General features: G+C 36.9%; 3 protein-coding genes across 6 annotated transcripts; 2 read left to right on the forward strand and 1 right to left on the reverse strand.

Annotated features, from left to right (window-relative positions):
- Positions 1–730: 730 nt before the first annotated feature.
- LOC140881846 (transcription factor GAMYB-like) lies at positions 731–5,221 on the forward strand. Of its 4 annotated transcripts, none has more exons than XM_073287468.1 (4): positions 731–1,417; positions 2,784–3,241; positions 3,771–4,727; positions 4,875–5,221. In XM_073287468.1, the coding sequence occupies exons 2-4, from the start codon at positions 2,822–2,824 to the stop codon at positions 4,947–4,949; spliced, it is 1,452 nt and encodes a 483-aa protein (XP_073143569.1). In that variant the 5' UTR covers positions 731–1,417; positions 2,784–2,821; the 3' UTR covers positions 4,950–5,221. The 4 variants fall into 4 exon arrangements, with proteins under 4 accessions (XP_073143569.1, XP_073143566.1, XP_073143568.1 ...); XM_073287465.1 differs by having other exon boundaries at positions 3,771–4,737; positions 4,875–5,218; XM_073287467.1 differs by having other exon boundaries at positions 2,893–3,241; positions 3,771–4,737; positions 4,875–5,217.
- Positions 5,222–5,384: 163 nt separating this feature from the next.
- LOC140878586 (uncharacterized) lies at positions 5,385–7,210 on the forward strand. The gene is made up of 3 exons (XM_073282199.1): positions 5,385–6,339; positions 6,470–7,012; positions 7,115–7,210. The coding sequence occupies exons 1-3, from the start codon at positions 5,551–5,553 to the stop codon at positions 7,208–7,210; spliced, it is 1,428 nt and encodes a 475-aa protein (XP_073138300.1). The 5' UTR covers positions 5,385–5,550.
- A 1,973-nt stretch (positions 7,211–9,183) lies between these two features.
- LOC140880363 (cyclin-dependent kinase C-2-like) lies at positions 9,184–13,529 on the reverse strand. The gene is made up of 12 exons (XM_073284727.1): positions 13,035–13,529; positions 12,597–12,678; positions 12,375–12,465; positions 12,269–12,298; positions 11,966–12,075; positions 11,771–11,843; positions 11,559–11,679; positions 11,341–11,458; positions 10,523–10,662; positions 10,383–10,440; positions 10,163–10,233; positions 9,184–10,058 (listed from the first exon to the last, which is right to left on the reverse strand). The coding sequence occupies exons 1-12, from the start codon at positions 13,142–13,144 to the stop codon at positions 9,509–9,511; spliced, it is 1,554 nt and encodes a 517-aa protein (XP_073140828.1). The 5' UTR covers positions 13,145–13,529; the 3' UTR covers positions 9,184–9,508.
- Between the last annotated feature and the right edge of the window lie 6,192 nt (positions 13,530–19,721).

The raw sequence follows: 19,721 nt of genomic DNA on the forward strand, positions 1-19,721 counted from the left end.
ACCTGGTATTATACCCAGAATACAATCTATAATCTTATATGCAATATTTTCTCCTCACGAGTTACGAGCGTCATATTCATTGATTACGAATCCTTCTAATTCATATTACTTACTATTTAATTCTCTTTATCCTATATAAAATCTAAAAACCAAAATTGAGGTTCCTTTTTTTTATTGTTCATCAATCATTCAATTGTTCTAAATTTTTTTGTCCATTTTGCAATCGGAAATGAATTAATGATTATTTTTCGAATGTAGAATTTATATTTTCTATCAAAATTTTTTTATTGCAGATTCTGTGTGCTCTGTTCTTCATCATTTTTTCGATTTTTATCAATTAACATGTGCTACTGATTGTATATAGATTGTGTTCGAACCTTATGAAATATTATCTCTGAATACCGAACAACCAGTGTTTTTTTTTTTTTTTTTCAGACTTTCTTAATAATAGCATATTGTTGCTTACCCTTAAAAAAAAATTCTAGTTACACCCCTTCTTATGAGATGAGTATTTGCTATGAAAGCCATATTTTTAACATTAAATTAACGTGTCGCAAGAATTTTTGTGTAAAATAATAATGACCTCCTAGTCCTAGACTTGTAATTGCCATCATGAGTAATAATCCATTGATTGTGGCTGATAAATATATAATCTTAGATCAACAATAAATATGTGAAATTAGAATTAAAATATCCAGCTTCCCACTCCTCATACTATTTTCTACTTGGCTTGGTATAAATTTCCGAGTTTTCGGGTGAGAGAGCTGGTTTCCGCTTTCTTCTTTATCCTATCACACACGGCACGCCAAGTTACCCGGAGAGAGCAGAAACTATGCAATAATGGCGGATCAAGAAAGATGAAGGAGATGAGCTGGAATTCTTGAGTTTCTTTGTGTATTTCTGCATTTTGCTGATGAATCGACGACTGGGTTGTTGATTAAATGCTCGAATTTTGTTCTCTCTTCTCTCGCCTTATGATCTTCTAGTTTCGTTTTGTTTCCTTCGGATTTCCGTTTCCGATTGACGGACTTGTTTATGTAGCAGCGAATTACATTTTTGGATGAGTTTATATTGCTGTTTTTGCCCTGTTGAAACGACTGGGTTCCTGGAATATTGTTTCTCCTTAGTTCTGGGTCATCTAAATGTAGAACCGAGAGAGATTGATCGAAGCTGGTTTTTGTTTTCTCATATCATTCTGATTTCTTTTGCCCTCGTCGAATTTTCAGCTCTTTGTGTGTGTGTTTTTTGAGAGTTAATTTAGGCTCAGATTTGATTTAGGTTTGAGACATTTGTCTCCTTTTCGTAGTTTTCCCCCCTTTTTTTTCTGATTTAAGAAATTATTTTGGATAACCTGTACTCACGGATTTCGTCGCGAGGAAGCACGTTGCATTTCCTTCAACAGAGCTCTGCTATCAAGGTAATGAACATGGCCGAGACTTCTTGTTGTTGTTGTTGTTGTTGTTATTATCTACGTGATTGCTTCATTCGATTCCCGTGATTAGTCTTGCATGCTTGAATACATTCTACTTTTTGTGTGCAGATTGTTCTGTTTTATGTACCTCAGTCGAACAATTTCGCTACTTTTCTGAGATAGATCTTGAGCATGGCTGATCTGTATTAATATGTTTATTTCGAGTAGTTCAATTTTTTTCCTTCATCTTTTGTTGTCATTGTGGTAGATGATCCTTGTTTTGTCTAGACATTTCGTCTTTTGGGATGCATTTTTGCGGTATAGGAATGAAGGTTATTGTTTTCTTTATTATAGGAGAATATCCCATATGGAAGAGAATTATTCATTCACCCCAACTCGGAGAAAAATACAGTACCGAGTTTTTTCTTTTTATGCTTTATGATTACATGAGCATGTAACTTAATTGGTTAACTAACTAGCTAATTAAGTGTAAATGTGAACTCTAAGGTTCCGTTTGGGCATGTACTTTAAAAACGTTTTTAGTGTTTAATACGTCAAAAAAATGTTTGGATAAAATTTTTGAAAAATATTTGTTAAAAAGTGTTCTCCAAGTATAGTTTTTAAAAAACATTTGAGACTTGTTTTTAGAATGGAATTAAGGAAGACAAAAGATAAACAACATTACTTTTTAAACGTTAAAATGTTTTTATATAATAGTTGTTCAAACACATTTATTCTTGAAACAGCTTTTAAAACATTTTACAAAAGTTTTTAAAACACACTTTTATAAAACGTTTTATAAGTACATGTTCAAACGGAAACTAATATTCTTGGAGTATATGTTATTTTGCCAAAAAAATATTGTGCATGTTTTATGGTTAGGGAGCTCAGCAGTAATGCAATATTCTTGGTGACATTTGTTTAATGTTGTATAATTGAGGATTAAAAGTGACAGTCTATTTATTTACTTAGTTAAATTGTCCTTCATGCTGTATATACCGGTGGTGTTATGCTTTGAATTTTTGTTGTCTACCTTGTTTGCGGCGATAAGTTTCTATGGTTGGTGCATCTGTTCTGACTCTGATAACACCTTTTGTTTGACACCACAGTATAGTGAGTTTGATTTCCAAGGATTAGTTTGGTCGATGGATCCATGAAAGCAAAAGTGTTTTTGTTCCCTTCTTTAGACTTTAGATCTAATTATTTAAAGATTGATGCATTAGCTATTTTGGTGTGTTTACTGTCAAATAACTCGAAATTGTTGCTTTCTATCTCCGTAGCTTGCTAAAATGTATGACTGTTACAATTTACTGGAGTAAAGTTTTCTCATGGTCTTTGATATAGTCTTGTTTGATTTTTTTATTTTCCCCAGCGTCTCGATAACAGTTACATCATATTATCTGTAAGAGTATGAGCTTTTGCTATGAATTGCTGTCTTGCATACTAATATTGGTATTTGCCCTACACATTTGGGTGATTAGTATGATAAGTGACATTGAGGGCATGATGCCAATGAGTGGTGAAGATTCACCATTAGAGGATGCAAATGATGGAGGAAGCATGGGCGGAAATGTTTCACTGAAAAAGGGTCCCTGGACTACTGCTGAGGACGCAATTTTGGTTGAATATGTTACCAAGCACGGAGAGGGGAACTGGAATGCAATTCAGAGGCATGTGGGGCTTGCCCGCTGTGGAAAAAGTTGTCGTTTGAGGTGGGCAAATCACCTTAGACCTGATTTGAAAAAAGGTGCATTTACTTTAGAGGAAGAGAACCTTATAATTGAACTTCATGCCAAAATGGGAAATAAGTGGGCTAAAATGGCTGCTGAGGTATGCTTTAGTTCTCTGTAATGTTTTCACTTAGTACAAAATATTTACCTTTGGTCTATATGTTGCTGGTTGGATGTCCTACTTATTACTTTTAGTTTTTCATATACTTCCACTTAATTATTTTAGTGTTTAGGACGTAGAAAGGAGCTGCAATGTATATTTGATGTCTGTTTATGATATGCTACCCTGTTATCCATTTGTGTGTGGTCTTTTCAGTCTACTCGTGCCGATATTCTACTTTCTACGCGTGATGTGGGCATATATGCTAATATGCTAATGGTTTGCACTAAATGAACGGAGTACTCTATATAGTATGACGGTGTCCTGTTATCCATTTATCATTGGTATTTTCATTCTAGTCATATAGACACTCTATCCCTTTATATGTGATAAAATAGATATGCTAATATGCTAATGTTTACCCTTAAATGAGCGTTGTATGATGGCTCCATTATTTTTGAAGAGCTTCAGTGCTATTTTACTGATTTTCTTGGGTTCATTCGTCCCGTCGTATTCCTTTTGTGTTTAGTTACCTGGGCGCACAGACAATGAGATCAAGAACTACTGGAACACAAGAATCAAAAGAAGGCAACGAGCCGGGTTACCAATCTATCCACCTGATTTGCATATGCAGTTATTTAATGCGAACCAACAAAATGATGATGGTAATGCATTCTCATCTATGGAAGATTTTGACTCATTGTCATTTAACAACTCGGAGATTCCAGAATTCAAAGGTTTTGACCTCAATCAGCAGTTGTATTCTGTTAACAGCCAGCTAGCACCAGATCAATACTTTTCTTACCCAAACGAGTCTCGTTTCTCAATATCACATCAATCCAAACATCCTCCAGGGTCTGAATGTTTGTTTCATGGTTTAAATCCGGTTGTCAGTAACATCATCCCAGACTTTAGTCAACATCACTATGATGGTTATTTGCCAACTTCCCATTCTTTTCATTTCTCCTCTGCATATGATTACAATTCAATTTCTTATAATGGATCATCCGCAAGTGCACTTCCTGGCAGCCATGCCATATTAAATGGCAAACGTTCTTCTTCTTCGGAGCCTGCTTGGGCAACGAAGCTGGAGCTCCCTTCACTCCAAACTGAAATGGGTAGTTGGAGCTCACCCTCTACCCCTTTGCCTTCCCTTGACTCTGTTGACACATTAATTCAAACCCCTCCAAATGAATCATGCAATCCGGCATGTAGTCTGTCACCGCGAAACAGTGGACTACTGGATGCAGTACTTTACGAATCACAAGCTATGAAAATCCCAAAGAAGAACAGTCACCAGCAGACTTCAGATGCTTCTGGCATGGACGACGATTATATAGTGGATACTTCATCTCAGGATCTCCAAAAGACGGTATGGGAACCATATGGTGTATCAGTTTCTCCCTCAAGCCATTCTTCTCATGCGGTGTTCAATGAAAGTACCCCAATCAATGGGAATTCATGGGATGAATTCAAATCTATCGAGGTCGTGCCAGGTCTCAATGCTTTACTTCTTTTGCTTCACCTTAGTTTGTATTTCCTTGTGGAAATATTCTGTTATCATTTCTATTTCTCTTCTTTTTTCAGATTTTGATTTCAAGCTGTGCTAACGCAATTGCTCTTTTATTTGAAGGATACAAAGAAATGGAAGTGTCCCACCTGGCGCCAATGTCACACAATTCCTACAGACACAGAACAAGCAGCTTGATTTTCGCGAGGCCTGATTTCTTACTTTCCACAAATGCTTTTGGTCTTAATAAAAAACCATATCAAGGACACCATTCCTTGCTTAAAACATGCAATCAGGAATGATTCATCAGCTCTCGACCAATGTTATTAGGTTCACGTGTACAATTCTTGTGCTTGGAATATTGCTACACATCTTGTACATGCCTTTTGACAGTTTTTCTGTTTTCCTTTTGTTACTGACATTGAGATACTCGGGATGTAATGACTCGGTAATTCACGAACAATTCCGCGCTGTTTGTTTATGAAATCTTTACACTTTGTGTTTCACGTGATTCTTTGTCACTCCACGGAATCAATATCATCTCTGCTTTTATACATGACGTTGCATTTGCAGTTTTGCGATTCCAAGTACAAAAATCATGACAATCCCATATTTCTCCCGCTAGGAGACTTTAAAACACGTTAATTGGAACTTGCTGCATGAAAAGTCTCAGTTTATGGGGAAAGAGAATGAACTGCATGTGTGAGGCGTTGCATGAATTATCGACCCATGAAATTATGCAAGATAGCTTTCATTCACATTAAGATATATTCACATCCAAATTCCAATCTCTTCAATAATGGCATCTCCAGCAGTAAGCAGTGATTTATTCACCATCACCAAAACAGTACTGGTTTCCCTCCTGATTCTTTATCTAATCCTCATTTCACTTTTCAATACACAAAACCCTCATCTCTTCTTGATCAAATGGACTTCACCTTCTCCACCCCTTTCCACAACCTCGAACAAGCAGCACGACTCTCCGACCAATCTCAGCCACGTAGTTTTCGGGCTAATGGGATCCCTGAAAACATGGCCTCACAGAAGAGGATACATAGAATCTTGGTGGAGACCAAACAAGACAAGAGGCTACGTCTATTTAGACAGACCCCCCACCCCTAACATTCTCCCATGGCCTCAAACCTCCCCACCTTACCGAATAGTCGATAACCTCTCGGACCTATTTCGACACACGAAACCTCGTATTGAGCTCATGCCTAGGATGGTACATGGGATTCTTGAGCTTTTCAGGGAGGAACACGAGAACATGAGGTGGATTGTGATGGGAGACGATGATTCGATCTTTTTTGTGGATAATATAGTTGATGTTCTTGCAGGATATGATCACACAAAGTATTACTATCTCGGGTGGCATTCGGAAAGCGTCTTGCCGAATTATTGGTTCTCGTTTAATCAGGCTTTTGGAGGTGGTGGGATTGCACTGAGTTTCCCTTTGGCCAGAGCTTTGGTTAGAGACATGGACGGGTGTTTGATTCGGTACGCAGGGAGTAGTTCAGCTGATTTGATTACGATGACTTGTATTGCTGATATTGGAGTCAATCTCACTCCCCATAAAGGGATGCATCAGGTACATATATGCATGCATGCTTTTAGTTCCAAGAAATCTCAAAAACAATCTGGTATAGTGAAAGTTTATTCCATATGGTTTCAGTCATATCCTACAGTATATATATTCTTGAGTCTACTTTTGGTTGCAGGTGGATTTAAGGGGCGATTTCTCGGGATATCTGTCAGCACACCCAAAAGCACCCCTAATGATCTTCCACCACTTCGATGCAATGGATCCCATCTTCCCGTCCAAGGACCGTTTCGAATCCACGCGCCACCTCATGAAGGCGGCTGATGCGGACCAATCCCGCTTGCTGCAGCAAACCATATGCTACCACCGCCGGAGCAACTGGTCTATCTCCGTCTCTTGGGGCTACTCGGCGCATATCTATGAAAGAATTCTCCCTCGAAGCTACCTGCAACTGCCCATAGAGACGTTTCGGCCGTCGGCCAAAGGTCCCAAGCCCCCTTTCTTCATGTTCAACACACGGCCAAGATCCAGTGATCCTTGTGAAGCTCCTCATGTTTTCTTCTTTGAGTCCATTTACAGGAGCTTTTCGGGTGATGAATTTGTTACGAATTATCTGCGAGCCACGCCACGGGGATTGCCGGCTTGTTCGTCAGCTGGGAATCATTCTGCGGATTATATATTTAAGATTCAGGTGTTTTCTCCAGCAAAAAAACATCTTCAGGTGCGTATACATATACGTACATGCATGTGATTTTATGATCATTCAACGTATTAATTAAGTTAAGTTGCATGTATTTGTTAATCATTTAATGTTCTTGCACAGGTGGATAGAAGCGAGTGCTGTGATATCGTGGGGTTAGATGATTCCAAGGCAGATATCAAATTTCGGGAGTGTGGGATTGACGAGATTATTGCTTAGTTACTTTTAAATAAAATTTCTTGTTGGAATTAAATATTAGGAGAAAAAGTCGTTTTTATCCTTTATCTTTACCTGTTTTCTCCTTTAGTTTTTTAACTAGTTAAACTTTTATATTGGTCTTCTAAATTTTATATTTTGGTTATATTGGTCCGCTTTTCATCGGAATATCTAATTTTTATCAAAAATTGTTGACTAGACAACAAAATTCGATAGATGTTACTTTTCAATTTGAAAGATAATCATTTCTAATTTGAATGTCACCTAATTTTATAAATTTCGGTTTGTTAATAGAATAAATATGTGTATAAATTTTTAAAAAACTAACAAAATCAAAAGTAAAAAAGTGTGGACTTCAATTAGAATTTTTTAATTATATCAACTTTTGGAATGATTTTTGTTTTTCTGTTTGAAAAATGGTTTCTTCCCCAATCCAAAAACAAGAAAGAATTATTGTTTGGCTGGATTGATTTATTTTTAGATTCGCTTTTGAATCAGAAATGACAAGGTTAAAGAAATGTGATTATAAGCATTATAGCTCCTGTTTTTCTCATGAAAGATGAAGAATTAATTTTTAAACTCAAATACAAACCTCTAATAGTTGGATCTTCATTGCGATTTTTTGGTACGATTTGATTTTTATTCATGTGTAAATGGTGCCTTTTCTTTAGGGTTTTTGAGGGATCGTTTTATCTGAGCTGGTGTTGTTGATTGTGGTAGAAAGATATAAGAAACGTGTTTATCACTTCTATTTTTTGTATTTGCTTATTATTAATATTGTTGTTGTTGTTGTTATTATTGTTGTTATTTATAATTCGGTTTTAATAGAGTGAAATTTAGGTAACATTTCAAATAAGATGATATCCTTTCAAATTTTAAAATCACATAAATTTCTTGAAAAATTAAATATTTCGGTAAAAATCGGACCAAAATAGCTCGAACTTAAAATTTAAAAGACCAATACAGAACTTTGACTAGTTAAAGGACTAAAAGAGAAAACAAGTCACCAAAATGGTTTTTTTTCCTTAAATATTGGTTCTAACTTCTAACTCTAAGAAATATATTTTAGAAGCGTGTGAACCCGTATGACTTTAAAGAGGTATAACTCTTCTCACGTGGGATCCAATAAAAATAGTATGAGTCCGTTAAAAAAAGTATGAATCCCGTATATATTGAATATCAATAATTAGATACACAGGGGCATAGACGAGTTGGTAAGACCTGAGGTGATGTGGGAAGAAATTCCCCAGCGTTGCGGGTTCGATCCTCGTGTGGAGCATATTTCTCATTGAAATATTTGGGGGTATGCTCTGGGGATTGGACCATGTTGTTCCCTCCCTCAGGTCTCTGCCTACTCGTGCACATCCCTCGATTTAACCCCGCATGAGCCAATGGGCCTCTGACTCATGTAGGATGGAGTCCCCTTCGAGGTCAACCTTTTTTTTTTTTTAGTTAATAGCTATTTCTTATCATGCGTTACATAAAATGCATGTCTATCCAAGATTAAGAAAAATGCTCCCAAGAAAAATATATTAATATGAAGAATAAATATTAGCAATAATAATTCTATTATACATGCATGAATACCAGTACCACAATCGTAAACGAACTTTATTGTGCATTATTAATGTTAGCAATATGTAAACTTTATTGTTTATGGATAATGGATTTATCATTTATGGCCGCAGCAAAGCGGATTATTTATTGCAGCCAACTAATTTATTATTGCGGATAAATAGTAGCAGTCTATGAATATTAAATTGGTTTATAAGTGTGCAATTATTTTTAAGGAAAAAACTACATGTTCACGTTGAATTACAAAATCCCTTTAAAATTACAAAATTATCCTTGTATTTTATTTGAAAAAAATCTTTTAAAATTGCATTAAGTTAGTTGATTTTAAGTGCAACAGAACTTGTCAGATTGCAAATCATGTTTACAACCAATATGGTAACATATTTTGAGAATGAAACACAGAACAGTAAAAATGTTTGGTTTCATTTCGAATATAAGAGAACAAAGCTGTGAATTCTTCAAAATGCTACAAAAAGAAAATACAAACAAATTTTTAGTTGCCACAATACAACAATAATTAGCAATTTTACATATGTATGTCTATGTATCTGTCAAACACTCCCTTCCAGGCAGTCCAAACGGCACAATGCACTCGAAAATACATGACAGCCAAACTCGTGCAGTGGAATGTGCAGTTTAATCATGAAAATTTCCAGTATAAACACAAAGGGATGCAATGATAACTTACTACCTCTGTTTTATCTATCACAAAGCAGACTAGTAGAGTCATTGCTGCTGCCAGTTATACTGCTGATTGCGACTCCCAGACATATTTGAGCCACGTCCAGCTCCAGAAGCACCATACTGACTACTACCATGAGGGTAATTAGGCCCTCCAGAACCATAGCTGCTACCTCCGCCTCCTCTAGGGCCAACACCCGGCACACCACTGGACCCATATGGAGGAGCGCGTCCTTGAGGTGGATATGGACCATTGTTGTAACCGCTTCCACCTTGGCCACGATTCGATTGATTATATCCTCCAGAAGGGTTTCCGTTGTTGGGTGGATATCTCCGTGGGCCTGCTGAAGGTCCACGTGGCTTCCCATAATGATGGCTAGGTGCCCCGGCTACCTGAGTTTGGGAGGTATGCAAGGGAGGATTCGGACCTGGGCGCATCTGAGGGTGTCCATGACCAGACTGTTGGATTGGTGGAAGGCGAGAGTACTGCTGCTGATGCTGTAGTTTCTGTCGCTTGGAATTTTCTTCATGTTGTCGCTGCTGCTGACGCTTTTTCTTTGTCTGGAACTCGTGTGAAGGTTCGTATTTGGGCAAGCTGGTGACATGATTTGGTTTCAGAAAAAGGTGTTGTAAGAATAAGGGTGGGTGCAGGATGAAAACAGAAAAGAGTGGATAAATTAAATGGAGACAGATGGGAACCTCTTAGGATCACAGGGTAAGGGGTCGGTCCAGAAATACTCAGCATCTAGAGCATCCTTAGCTGATATTCTCTGCATGTATAGTCACAGCAGTAGGGCAAAAACATGAGCACTCTATCTCTTGAAGCATGCCTATGTAAGAGTGCTCAGTGCTCATAAAAGATAAGTATCAAGACAGAATGGAGTAAAAACAAAATTTCAATAAAATAAAGTTAATATACCTGAGATGGGTCGAGAGTCAGCATCCGATCAAGTAAATCCAAAGCATGCCGATCAAAGCTAAAAGTTCAATAATTCATGCTTCAAATTCATGGATGGAAAATTTGAAAGAAAAACTCAATGAACAAAGTTTATCACGTACTGCTTGAAATGCTCTCTAAGACGTCTCTTAATAAGCTTTGTTGGCTTGAAGTTGTTATACCAAGGAATTTTTGAGACTCCAGGCCAAATTTCCTCATTGGGAGTACCACAGATGTCAAAGATTTTATTTAATTGCTCCGGCTTCAAGAGTAAACCACGACAAATACAGTGGACGGTTACAAATACTTGATATTAAATATGAACAGTACAACATATGCAGGGGGTGAATTGAGGAGGTTCTAGGTTTTATGACATGTTTGTTCATGTAATTAGGGAACCGAGAGGTACTTCAGCATCATCGGCAAACCCCAAGGAGTGTAGCAAAATAACAAATTCAATAAAACTGTTTGGGCAATTTAATTCCGAGGGAACTCTATTAGTTAAAATAAGGTTGCAACAAAACTTCTAATAACACACACTTATCCAGAAACAAAAATATAATTTCTCAAACAATAGCCCACTTGTAAAATATGCACATTTTTGGTATCTAAAACTTCCGATTATTCTTGGTATTTTCATCTTTTTATATCAGCCATTCCCACCTGCCCAAAAAAATAGGCAGCAATAAATTCTGGGGAAAACAAACAAAATGACTTTGTGGCTAGATGCAAACTTTCCTTTATATTTATGAACTAAGGAAGTTTTCACTTGTTGCTATCCCCTAGAGCTATTTTTATTAAGTTGATACTAAATACTGCGTATCTCAACGGGTTTGCTGCATTGTATTAGCAAGTCTGAGATTTTCCAGGGCTTAGTTATACTAAAACACACATACTTGCAACAGTTTTAGCGTATCAACTAAGAGTGGAAGTGACCTACCTCATCCTTCCCAGGAAATACCGGTTTCCCATTTAAAAGTTCAGCAAAAATGCAACCAACCGACCACATATCAACGGCGGGTCCGTACTTTGTCGTTCCAAGTAGCAACTCCGGAGGCCTAAAATACATAATTGAGATTATCAGCAAAGTGAGATCAGACAACTTAAAAAATAACCAAGTTTGGACAGTACATGGTCGCAGATATCCACAAAGCTTACCTATACCATAACGTAATGACACGATTTGTAAGATTTGCATTCTGATCGCTTGAAAATGACCGAGCTAGACCAAAATCAGCAAGCTTCAAATTCCCTTCATTGTCTATCAGAAGATTTGAACCTGCAATCAAGATATAAGACAACTAATTTCAGCACGACAGCACCTTAAATGAGGAAAGAAACTTAAGCTTAGTACTTATTTTGAATAGAACCTTTAATATCACGGTGAAGCACTTGATTTACATGACAGTAGTGAAGCCCTGTCAAAAGTTGTCGCATGTAGCACTAAAAGGAGAGCAAAATGCAAATCAATATTTTGATTGTCACTCTTCTTTCCAAATTCCATCAGAAGCACCTGATATGCGACTAAATTAAATAGTCTTGCATACTACGACGCTCTATGCTACCTTAATTTGTGGCACTGAAAATCTCATCCCAGGACGATCGGCAAGACCAGTCAAATCATGGTCCATGTACTCAAAGACCATGTAAATTCCACCTTTGTACTTGTTACCATCTGTAGTAGCAATCAAAATGCAAAGAGTGTGAAACTATCCATCTTAAATTTGTTGCACAGCCTAATAAACGTCTTCAGATATCAAATTATTCATGTTAATTTAATATTGACGAACGATATTGTTGATTTGATGCTCAGCATTCATATCCACAGAAGGCATACATATCAAGCACAAAGAGAATGAACAAGTTACCTGATGCCTCTTGCTCATCCTTCTCAGGACCTGGAAAACAGTTACAAACTTCAGATGTCATAATCAAAATTCAGTGGGTGGAGAATGTGAATTAAAGCAAGATTACCAGTCGATGTTACAATCTCTTTCAACTTGATGACATTTTCATGGTGAAGCTTCTTCAATATTTTAATTTCCCGAATCGCCGTTATGGGAAACTGTATCCACAGATGATTATAAATCAAAATCCATAAAATGAACTGCCCCTAATGCGAGTGTACATCAATTTTTATTGCTAGTGTAGAACCAGTAACAGTAAGTGTGAACAGACCAAAAACAAAGATCATACCCCTTCTCTTTCATTGTCCATTCGTATTTTCTTTAAAGCAACAATTTCCCCAGTTTCGATTTCTTTTGCCATGTAAACTTGTCTGCAATTACAACAGTAATTCGGTTTAAACAAAAAGAACAATACAAGGAAAACTTCATATAACATCCAGTCCAAGAAAAGGATTGTACAAGCTAGTTCCTTTTCACATCATAACAAGGAAAAGTTAGCATTTCTGTACTTCCAAAGCCAAAAGCCCAAAACCACACGATAAAGATTATCGCTTGAACACAAAAAAAATACAATAAAAAAGAGTATTACATACAATGAAAACATGAAATTAATCGTTTACTCTTAAAGTTTGGCCCTGGAACAATTGGTGGTTTGCAAAGATGTCAATTAGTACCCAGATAAATCACTACAATGCCGAACGTAAAAGGAGATAAGAGATAAGTATACCCATAGGTTCCTTCACCAATCTGCTCCAATTTCTCGAAGCAGTCAACACTTCTCGAACCCCACGCCGGGACTTCACTTACATTCAGCTGCTCAGGCGCTGCTATTGCCATAATATTCCACTTCTACTAACGGTCAATTAATTCCTTAGAAGAATAGTAAATTCAGATTTCGATCAAACCCAGCAGATGTAATCGAACCCGAATTTTTTGGTGCCAATTATGGGAATAAAAGGGGACCGATAACGAATTAGGTAGTGAGAAGGGTTTTCGAATTTTTTTCTATATCTGATTCCGCAAATATGTAAAAATTTGAAGATGGAAAACAAAGAGAAGTGCAATCATGAGAGCTGAAACCAAACCGGCGTCGACCGGTAGTGGGCGGCGGAGGCGCAACTGCCCAACGTGGTCGCCTGCGACGGGGGAGACGGCAGATTCTGGGACAAGAAACTCTCTAAACTGGAGTCGACATGTCTGCAAATTTTTTTTTTATTTTATATTTATATTTCATTGGGTGAAAAATAACATCTCAAAAAGAAAAAGAAATAATAAGTTCTTGTTTATTTATTTATTTATTGAGAAACATAAAAATGGACCTCCGTGTGTTTTCATAAAACGACAAGATAGTGTTCATATCGATCAATGAAAAATTGCATTTTTTATTTTGTATTTTTTGTCACTTTGCGATTTTAGTTCTTTATATTTTTAGACTTTAGTTTTAGTTCATTATCTTTATTTTTTTGACAATTTTAGTCTTTTTTCTGACGTGACGTCAATTCAATGCTGATGTGGAGCTGACGTGTACAGTGTCACATAAGCATTTTTGAATAAAAAGGACCGAAATTACCAAAAAACAGAACATGCAGGACTAAAACTGAAATGTGAAAATATAGAGGACCAAAATCACAAAATGACAAACTTACAGGACTAAATTTTCAATTTTCCCCTCAATCAAATTATAATTTTTGAGAATTAATAATAAAAAAAAAGAAAAAAAGGTTCTGATCCTTTATTTTCGAGAATTTTTTCTCAAATAGACGAGCATGAACATTTATGGGCAAATTAATTGTCAAAATAAAGATTTGAGATCTATCAATACATGTGGGTCCTACTATTTTTCGAATTATTCTATGCTATACTTGGAGTACTTCTCCCCCGTCATGTGGTCAAATGTCAATCATTGGAAACACACATGTCAATTTTCATAAAACTATAAGCGTCCCACGTGATCTAATGGTATTGAAATAGGGGGAGAAACACTCTCGGTGTAGCATAGAATAACCATATTTTTTCAATGGAGTCAACAAATATTGATAAATCATCACCCTTAAATACATCATTAGGATAATGCATGTAAAAATAGGATGAAATTATCCCTACTTATTTTCTGTAGGTTGCGTTTACTTTAAATGATTGAATCGTATAGATAAATTATTGTTGGAAAAATTATTGAATGAATTATAATTGAAATGGGCTTGAAAAGCTTGTTCCAAGTGGCTTGAAAATTTGTCTCAATTATTGCAAAAAATTTGAATTTGGTGAAATAAATTGGAGGAAAATGGGGAATTGGTTGTCTGACATTGGAACAACTCTAATTTGTTGCTCATCTTATATAATCCAACTTTGGATTATGGGATTGGGCCCTTAGGGCACCGATGTTTTGTAAAAGGGCAAGACGCTAGTCGATGCAACAAACACACGCGCGCGGCCGGCCGGCTCGGTGTGGCAAGGTCTTATGATCAATTATTGTTGGGCGCTCGGTCGGCCAAATTATACCTACCGAGCGCACCCTTCTTTTTTCGAGGCAGAGAGTATGACAAAAGTTGAGCGCCCGATCGGTTAAAAATTACCGACCGAGCGCGCCCTCTACAGTCCGAAAAGTTGCATCTGTTTCTGGGATTTTTCTGTCATGGATTGCATCCTTAGGCCATAAGACGTATGGTTTGAAGTCTTAGGCTATATATATGATCAATTATAACGTATAATGATATACAGAAACATCTGATAACGTATACATCAGATTTCTGCAAAATCTCTCCTTCACTTTCTCAAAAGAAAAGTTGAAACTTATTTTCATTCGCTGAAGTTCGTGATATTTGTAGTACTGCTATATCACAATCGTTAGTCGTTGTATCTTAGAAACGATTGCCGCCAACGTTGAGCACTGTTAACGGGAAATTTTGTCTTGCGGATAGAGAGATTCTCTCGCCTCGACTATTTGCTGCCATTTTTGCTATTGTTGTACAAGTTCTTCAGAATTCGGAATACATCCTCATAACAATCGCAAGACAAAATTTTGTATTTCTCGGATTCTGAAGATGTCTACCGTTTCATTCACTTCTCTCGCTTCCGCCCATGCACATGGAGAAAAGCCGCCAAAGTTTTCTGGTGCCGACTTCAAACGTTGGCAGCAAAAGATGTTGTTCTATCTGACAACACTCAATCTTTCTAGATTTCTGAAGGAGGATCCCCCTGTCGTCGTTGAAGGCGATTCTGACACCCAAAGGAGGACCGCAGTTGATGCATGGAACCAAAGCGATTTTTTGTGCAGGAACTACATATTGAATGGCCTTGAAGACACTCTCTATAGTGTCTACTCCTCTGTCAAGACAGCCAAGGAACTCTGGGATTCCTTGAAAAAGAAATACAAAATCGAAGATGCAGGAATAAAGAAGTTTGTGGTTGGCAAATTTCTGGACTTCAAGATGATAGACTCAAAAACTGTGATGAGTCAAGTGCAAGAGATACAAATCATCTTGCATGACTTATTGGCCGAAGGGATGAAAATCAATGAACCATTTCAAGTCGCGTCTATCATTGAGAAGTTGCCTCCGATATGGAAGGACTTCAAAAACTACCTTAAGGACAAACGTAAGGAGTTGAAACTTGAAGATCTGATCGTTAGACTTCGCATCGAGGAGGACAACAGAAATACCGAGGACAAGTCACATAAAAAGATGGAAACCGAGGCCAAAGCAAATCTGGCGAAGTCTAGTACGAGTCAAAAGAGGAAGCGCCCCCATGATGGAAAGCAAAAGGGGAAAGCGAATAAATTCCAAGGAAGTTGCTACAACTGTGGCAAACCGAATCATATGGCAAGGGATTGCCGAATTCCAAAGAAAAATAACACAAATCAGAAACGAAATCAATCAAACTTGGTTGAACAAAGGTATGTACCTTTAGCAATTTTCGATATTGATTTAAGTGTCGTTATTTGTAATACCAACATGGTGGATGATCCAAGAGGATGGTGGATTTATACCGGCTCTACAAGCCACATTTGTGCCGATAAAGATATGTATTCCACCTATGCCACCGTTGGGGATCGAAAGTTGTTCATGGGAAACTCCGCAACGTCTGAAGTTGTTGGAGTGGGAAATGTGGTGTTGAAATTGACCTCTGGCAAAAAGGCGACGCTCAAGAATGTTTTGCATGTGCCAGACATTCGGAAGAACTTAGTTTCGGGTTCTCTCTTGAGCAAGGCAGGCTTTAGAATGGTGTTTGAGTCTGATAAATTTGTATTAACAAAATCCGGTGTATTTGTTGGTAAAGGGTACCAAGATAGTGGTCTCTTTAAATTGAATGTAATGAATGTTATCCGCCATGAGGCGAAGAATAAAGTTATTGGTTCTGCTTACTTGACTGAAAGTTATGATATATGACATGAACGATTAGGACATGTTAACTTCAACACGTTGAAAAGACTTGAAAATTTAAATATAATACCTATGTTTAAAATAAATCCACAACATAAGTGTGAGATTTGTGTTGAAGCAAAAATGGTTAAAGCTTCATTTCATGCTGTCACGAGAAGTACTACACCACTTGAATTATACATACTGATGTATGTGATTTAAAAATGGTACAAACACGAGGTGAAAATAAGTACTTTATAACATTCATTATGATTGCACCAGATTTTGTTATGTATATTTATTGAAAAGCAAAGATGAAGCAATTGAAGCTTTTAAGAAATATAAGACTGAGATTGAAAATCAACGAAGTTCAAAAATTAAAATGATTCGAAGTGATCGAGGTGGAGAGTATGTGGCTCATTTTGAAAAATTTTGCTCAACTTCGGGCATCATTCATCAAACGACAGCCCCTTACTCACCTCAATCTAATGGCGTTGTAGAACGCAAGAATCGAACATTAAAGGAAATGATGAACGCGTTGTTAATAAATTCTGGCTTACCTCAAAATATGTGGGGTGAAGCGATTCTCTCAGCAACTCACATTCTAAACAAGATTTCAATCAAAAGAAAAGATGAAACATCATATAAACAGTTGAAAGGTCGAAAACCTTCTTACCAATACCTCAAAGTATGGGGGTGTTTGGCTAAAGTCGAAGTACCAAAGCCAAAACAAATAAAAATTGGTCCTAAAACGGTTGACTGCATATTTATTGGTTATGCATACAATAGTAGTGCATATCGATTTTTAGTGCATAATTCAACGATTTCTGATGTAAAAGAAGGCACAATAATGGAGTCAATGAATGTTGTATTCTTTGAAAATATATTTCCATGTAAAGAAAGGAAAGAAATAAGTTCGATCAAGCGAACTCATGAAAACACAACTGAAACTCCACAAAACAACGAGGAACCAAGACGCAGCAAGCGTATAAGATTTGAAAAGTCGTTTGGTCCGGATTTTCTAACATACATGTTAGATAATGAACCAAGAACTCTTCAAGAGGCTTTATCAACTCCTGAAGCTCCTTTTTGGAAGAAAGCAATACAAAATGAGATAGATTTCATCATGCATAATCATACATGGGAGTTGGTTGATCTCCCTCCGGGATGTAAATCTTTGGGATCCAAGTGGATTCTTAAAAGAAAATACAAAGAAGATGGATCTATAGATAAATATAAAGCTCGACTAGTGGTTCAAGGTTTTAGACAAAATGAGGGATATGATTTCTTCGATACCTACTCTCCGGTTTCTAGGATAACATCCATTCGTGTTCTCATAGCTATTGCAGCATCGCATGATCTTGGGATACATCAAATGGATGTTAAAACAGCGTTTTTGAATGGAGAGTTGGACGAAAAAATATATATAAAACAACCAGAAGAGTTTATTGTACCCGAAAAAGAAGGAAAGGTGTGTAAACTTGTCAAGTCGTTGTATGGACTCAAACAAGCACCTAAACAGTGACATCAAAAGTTTGACACTGCAATGTTGTCAAATGGTTTCACAATAAATGAATGTGACAAATGTGTCTATATTAAAGGTACTACAAATGCATATGTAATTGTTTTTCTTTATGTAGATGACATGTTAATTATGGGAAGCAACCATGAATTGATTGTGAAAACCAAGAAGATGTTGAGACAACATTTTGATATGAAGGATTTGAGATTGTGTGATATAATTCTAGGGATTAAAATCTCTAGACTTCCTGCTAGAATTATGTTATCCCAAAATCATTATGTAGAAAAGGTTCTTGAACGATTTAATGCCACAAATCGTCCTCCGGCTAGAACACCTATGGAGTTGGGTACACATTTAGCCAAAAATAGACGAGAACCTGTTTCACAAGTGGAATATGCAAGGGTGATAGGAAGTTTAATGTATTTAACTAACTGTACCCGTCCTGATCTTGCATATACTAAAAAAAATTTAGTCGGTTCACAAGTAATCCAAGTGAGGATCATTGGAAAGCACTAATGAGAGTGCTTGGATATTTGAAATACACTTCTAGTTATGGAATAGGGTATACAAAATATCCTGCAGTCCTAGAAGGATATTGTGATGCAAATTGGATTTCTGACACAAAAGACTCCAAGTCTACGAGTGGATATGTGTTCACTATCCATGGAGAAGCGGTGTCATGGAGATCCTCTAAACAAACTTGTATAGCTCGGTCGACTATGGAGTTCGAGTTCATTGCTCTAGATAAAGCTGGAGAAGAAGCCGAGTGGCTTCGAAACTTTCTAGAAGAGATTCCATGTTGGAATAAACCGATAGCTTCCATTACGATTCATTGTGACAGTCAGTCAACAATAGAAAGAGCACAAAGTAGTATGTACAATGGTAAATCTCGACATATTCGTCGGAGACACAATACCATAAGACAATTGATCTCGAATGGGGTTATTTCGGTTGACTATGTGAAGTCAAAGGAAAACCTTGTGGATCCGCTTACAAAAAGTATAAATAGAGATCAAATGTACAAACTACTTGGAGGAATGAGTTTTAAATCCACAAATTAAAATATTTATAGCGGTAACCCAACCTTGAGAATTGGAGACCCAAAACCTTGGTTCAATGGGACAACTAAGTTATAAATATTAGTTTGAGTGCTTCGAATTGTTACTTGCCATTCCTGAAATATCCAAGTCTAAATGACCTACAAAATGTGGTGAGGTTAAGTTTTTTTTAATGATTCCTATACCTATGAGGTGGGGTAACGCAGGATATTCTTGATAGGAGATCACCTATATAAGTGCAAAGTATTAGCCGCTTTGATTGCAACACTTATGTATCTAAGATACGGTCCATGACCGAAATGGACACAATGTGAGAACAAAATATGTTAGAGTATTGTTATGTAAATACTATTGACTTGGTTTACACAAACGGTTGACTAGTTCAAGACATCGCGTCACTGTGCAACTAGTAATCCGATAGTATTTTACTAAGGTATGTTCAAAGCCACAAGCTACCTATCCTGATGTGACAATAA

The sequence above is a fragment of the Henckelia pumila genome, chromosome 2, assembly GCF_033568475.1.
Source record: "Henckelia pumila isolate YLH828 chromosome 2, ASM3356847v2, whole genome shotgun sequence".
NCBI lineage: Eukaryota > Viridiplantae > Streptophyta > Magnoliopsida > Lamiales > Gesneriaceae > Henckelia > Henckelia pumila.

What these genes read in the sequence shown, in the direction of transcription:
- LOC140881846 (XM_073287465.1), top strand. Translation starts at nt 2,822, where the DNA reads ATGAGCTTTTGCTATGAATTGCTGTCTTGCATACTAATATTGGTATTT. An exon ending in GGGCTAAAATGGCTGCTGAG is followed by an intron (nt 3,242 to 3,770) that starts GTATGCTTTAGT and finishes TTTTGTGTTTAG; the next exon opens with TTACCTGGGCGCACAGACAA. An exon ending in ATCTATCGAGGTCGTGCCAG is followed by an intron (nt 4,738 to 4,874) that starts GTCTCAATGCTT and finishes TTTTATTTGAAG; the next exon opens with GATACAAAGAAATGGAAGTG.
- LOC140878586 (XM_073282199.1), top strand. Translation starts at nt 5,551, where the DNA reads ATGGCATCTCCAGCAGTAAGCAGTGATTTATTCACCATCACCAAAACA. An exon ending in CCCATAAAGGGATGCATCAG is followed by an intron (nt 6,340 to 6,469) that starts GTACATATATGC and finishes TTTTGGTTGCAG; the next exon opens with GTGGATTTAAGGGGCGATTT. An exon ending in CAGCAAAAAAACATCTTCAG is followed by an intron (nt 7,013 to 7,114) that starts GTGCGTATACAT and finishes GTTCTTGCACAG; the next exon opens with GTGGATAGAAGCGAGTGCTG.
- LOC140880363 (XM_073284727.1), bottom strand. Translation starts at nt 13,144, where the DNA reads ATGGCAATAGCAGCGCCTGAGCAGCTGAATGTAAGTGAAGTCCCGGCG. An exon ending in AGAGATTGTAACATCGACTG is followed by an intron (nt 12,299 to 12,374) that starts GTAATCTTGCTT and finishes ACTGTTTTCCAG; the next exon opens with GTCCTGAGAAGGATGAGCAA. An exon ending in GCTTCACCGTGATATTAAAG is followed by an intron (nt 11,680 to 11,770) that starts GTTCTATTCAAA and finishes TCTTGATTGCAG; the next exon opens with GTTCAAATCTTCTGATAGAC.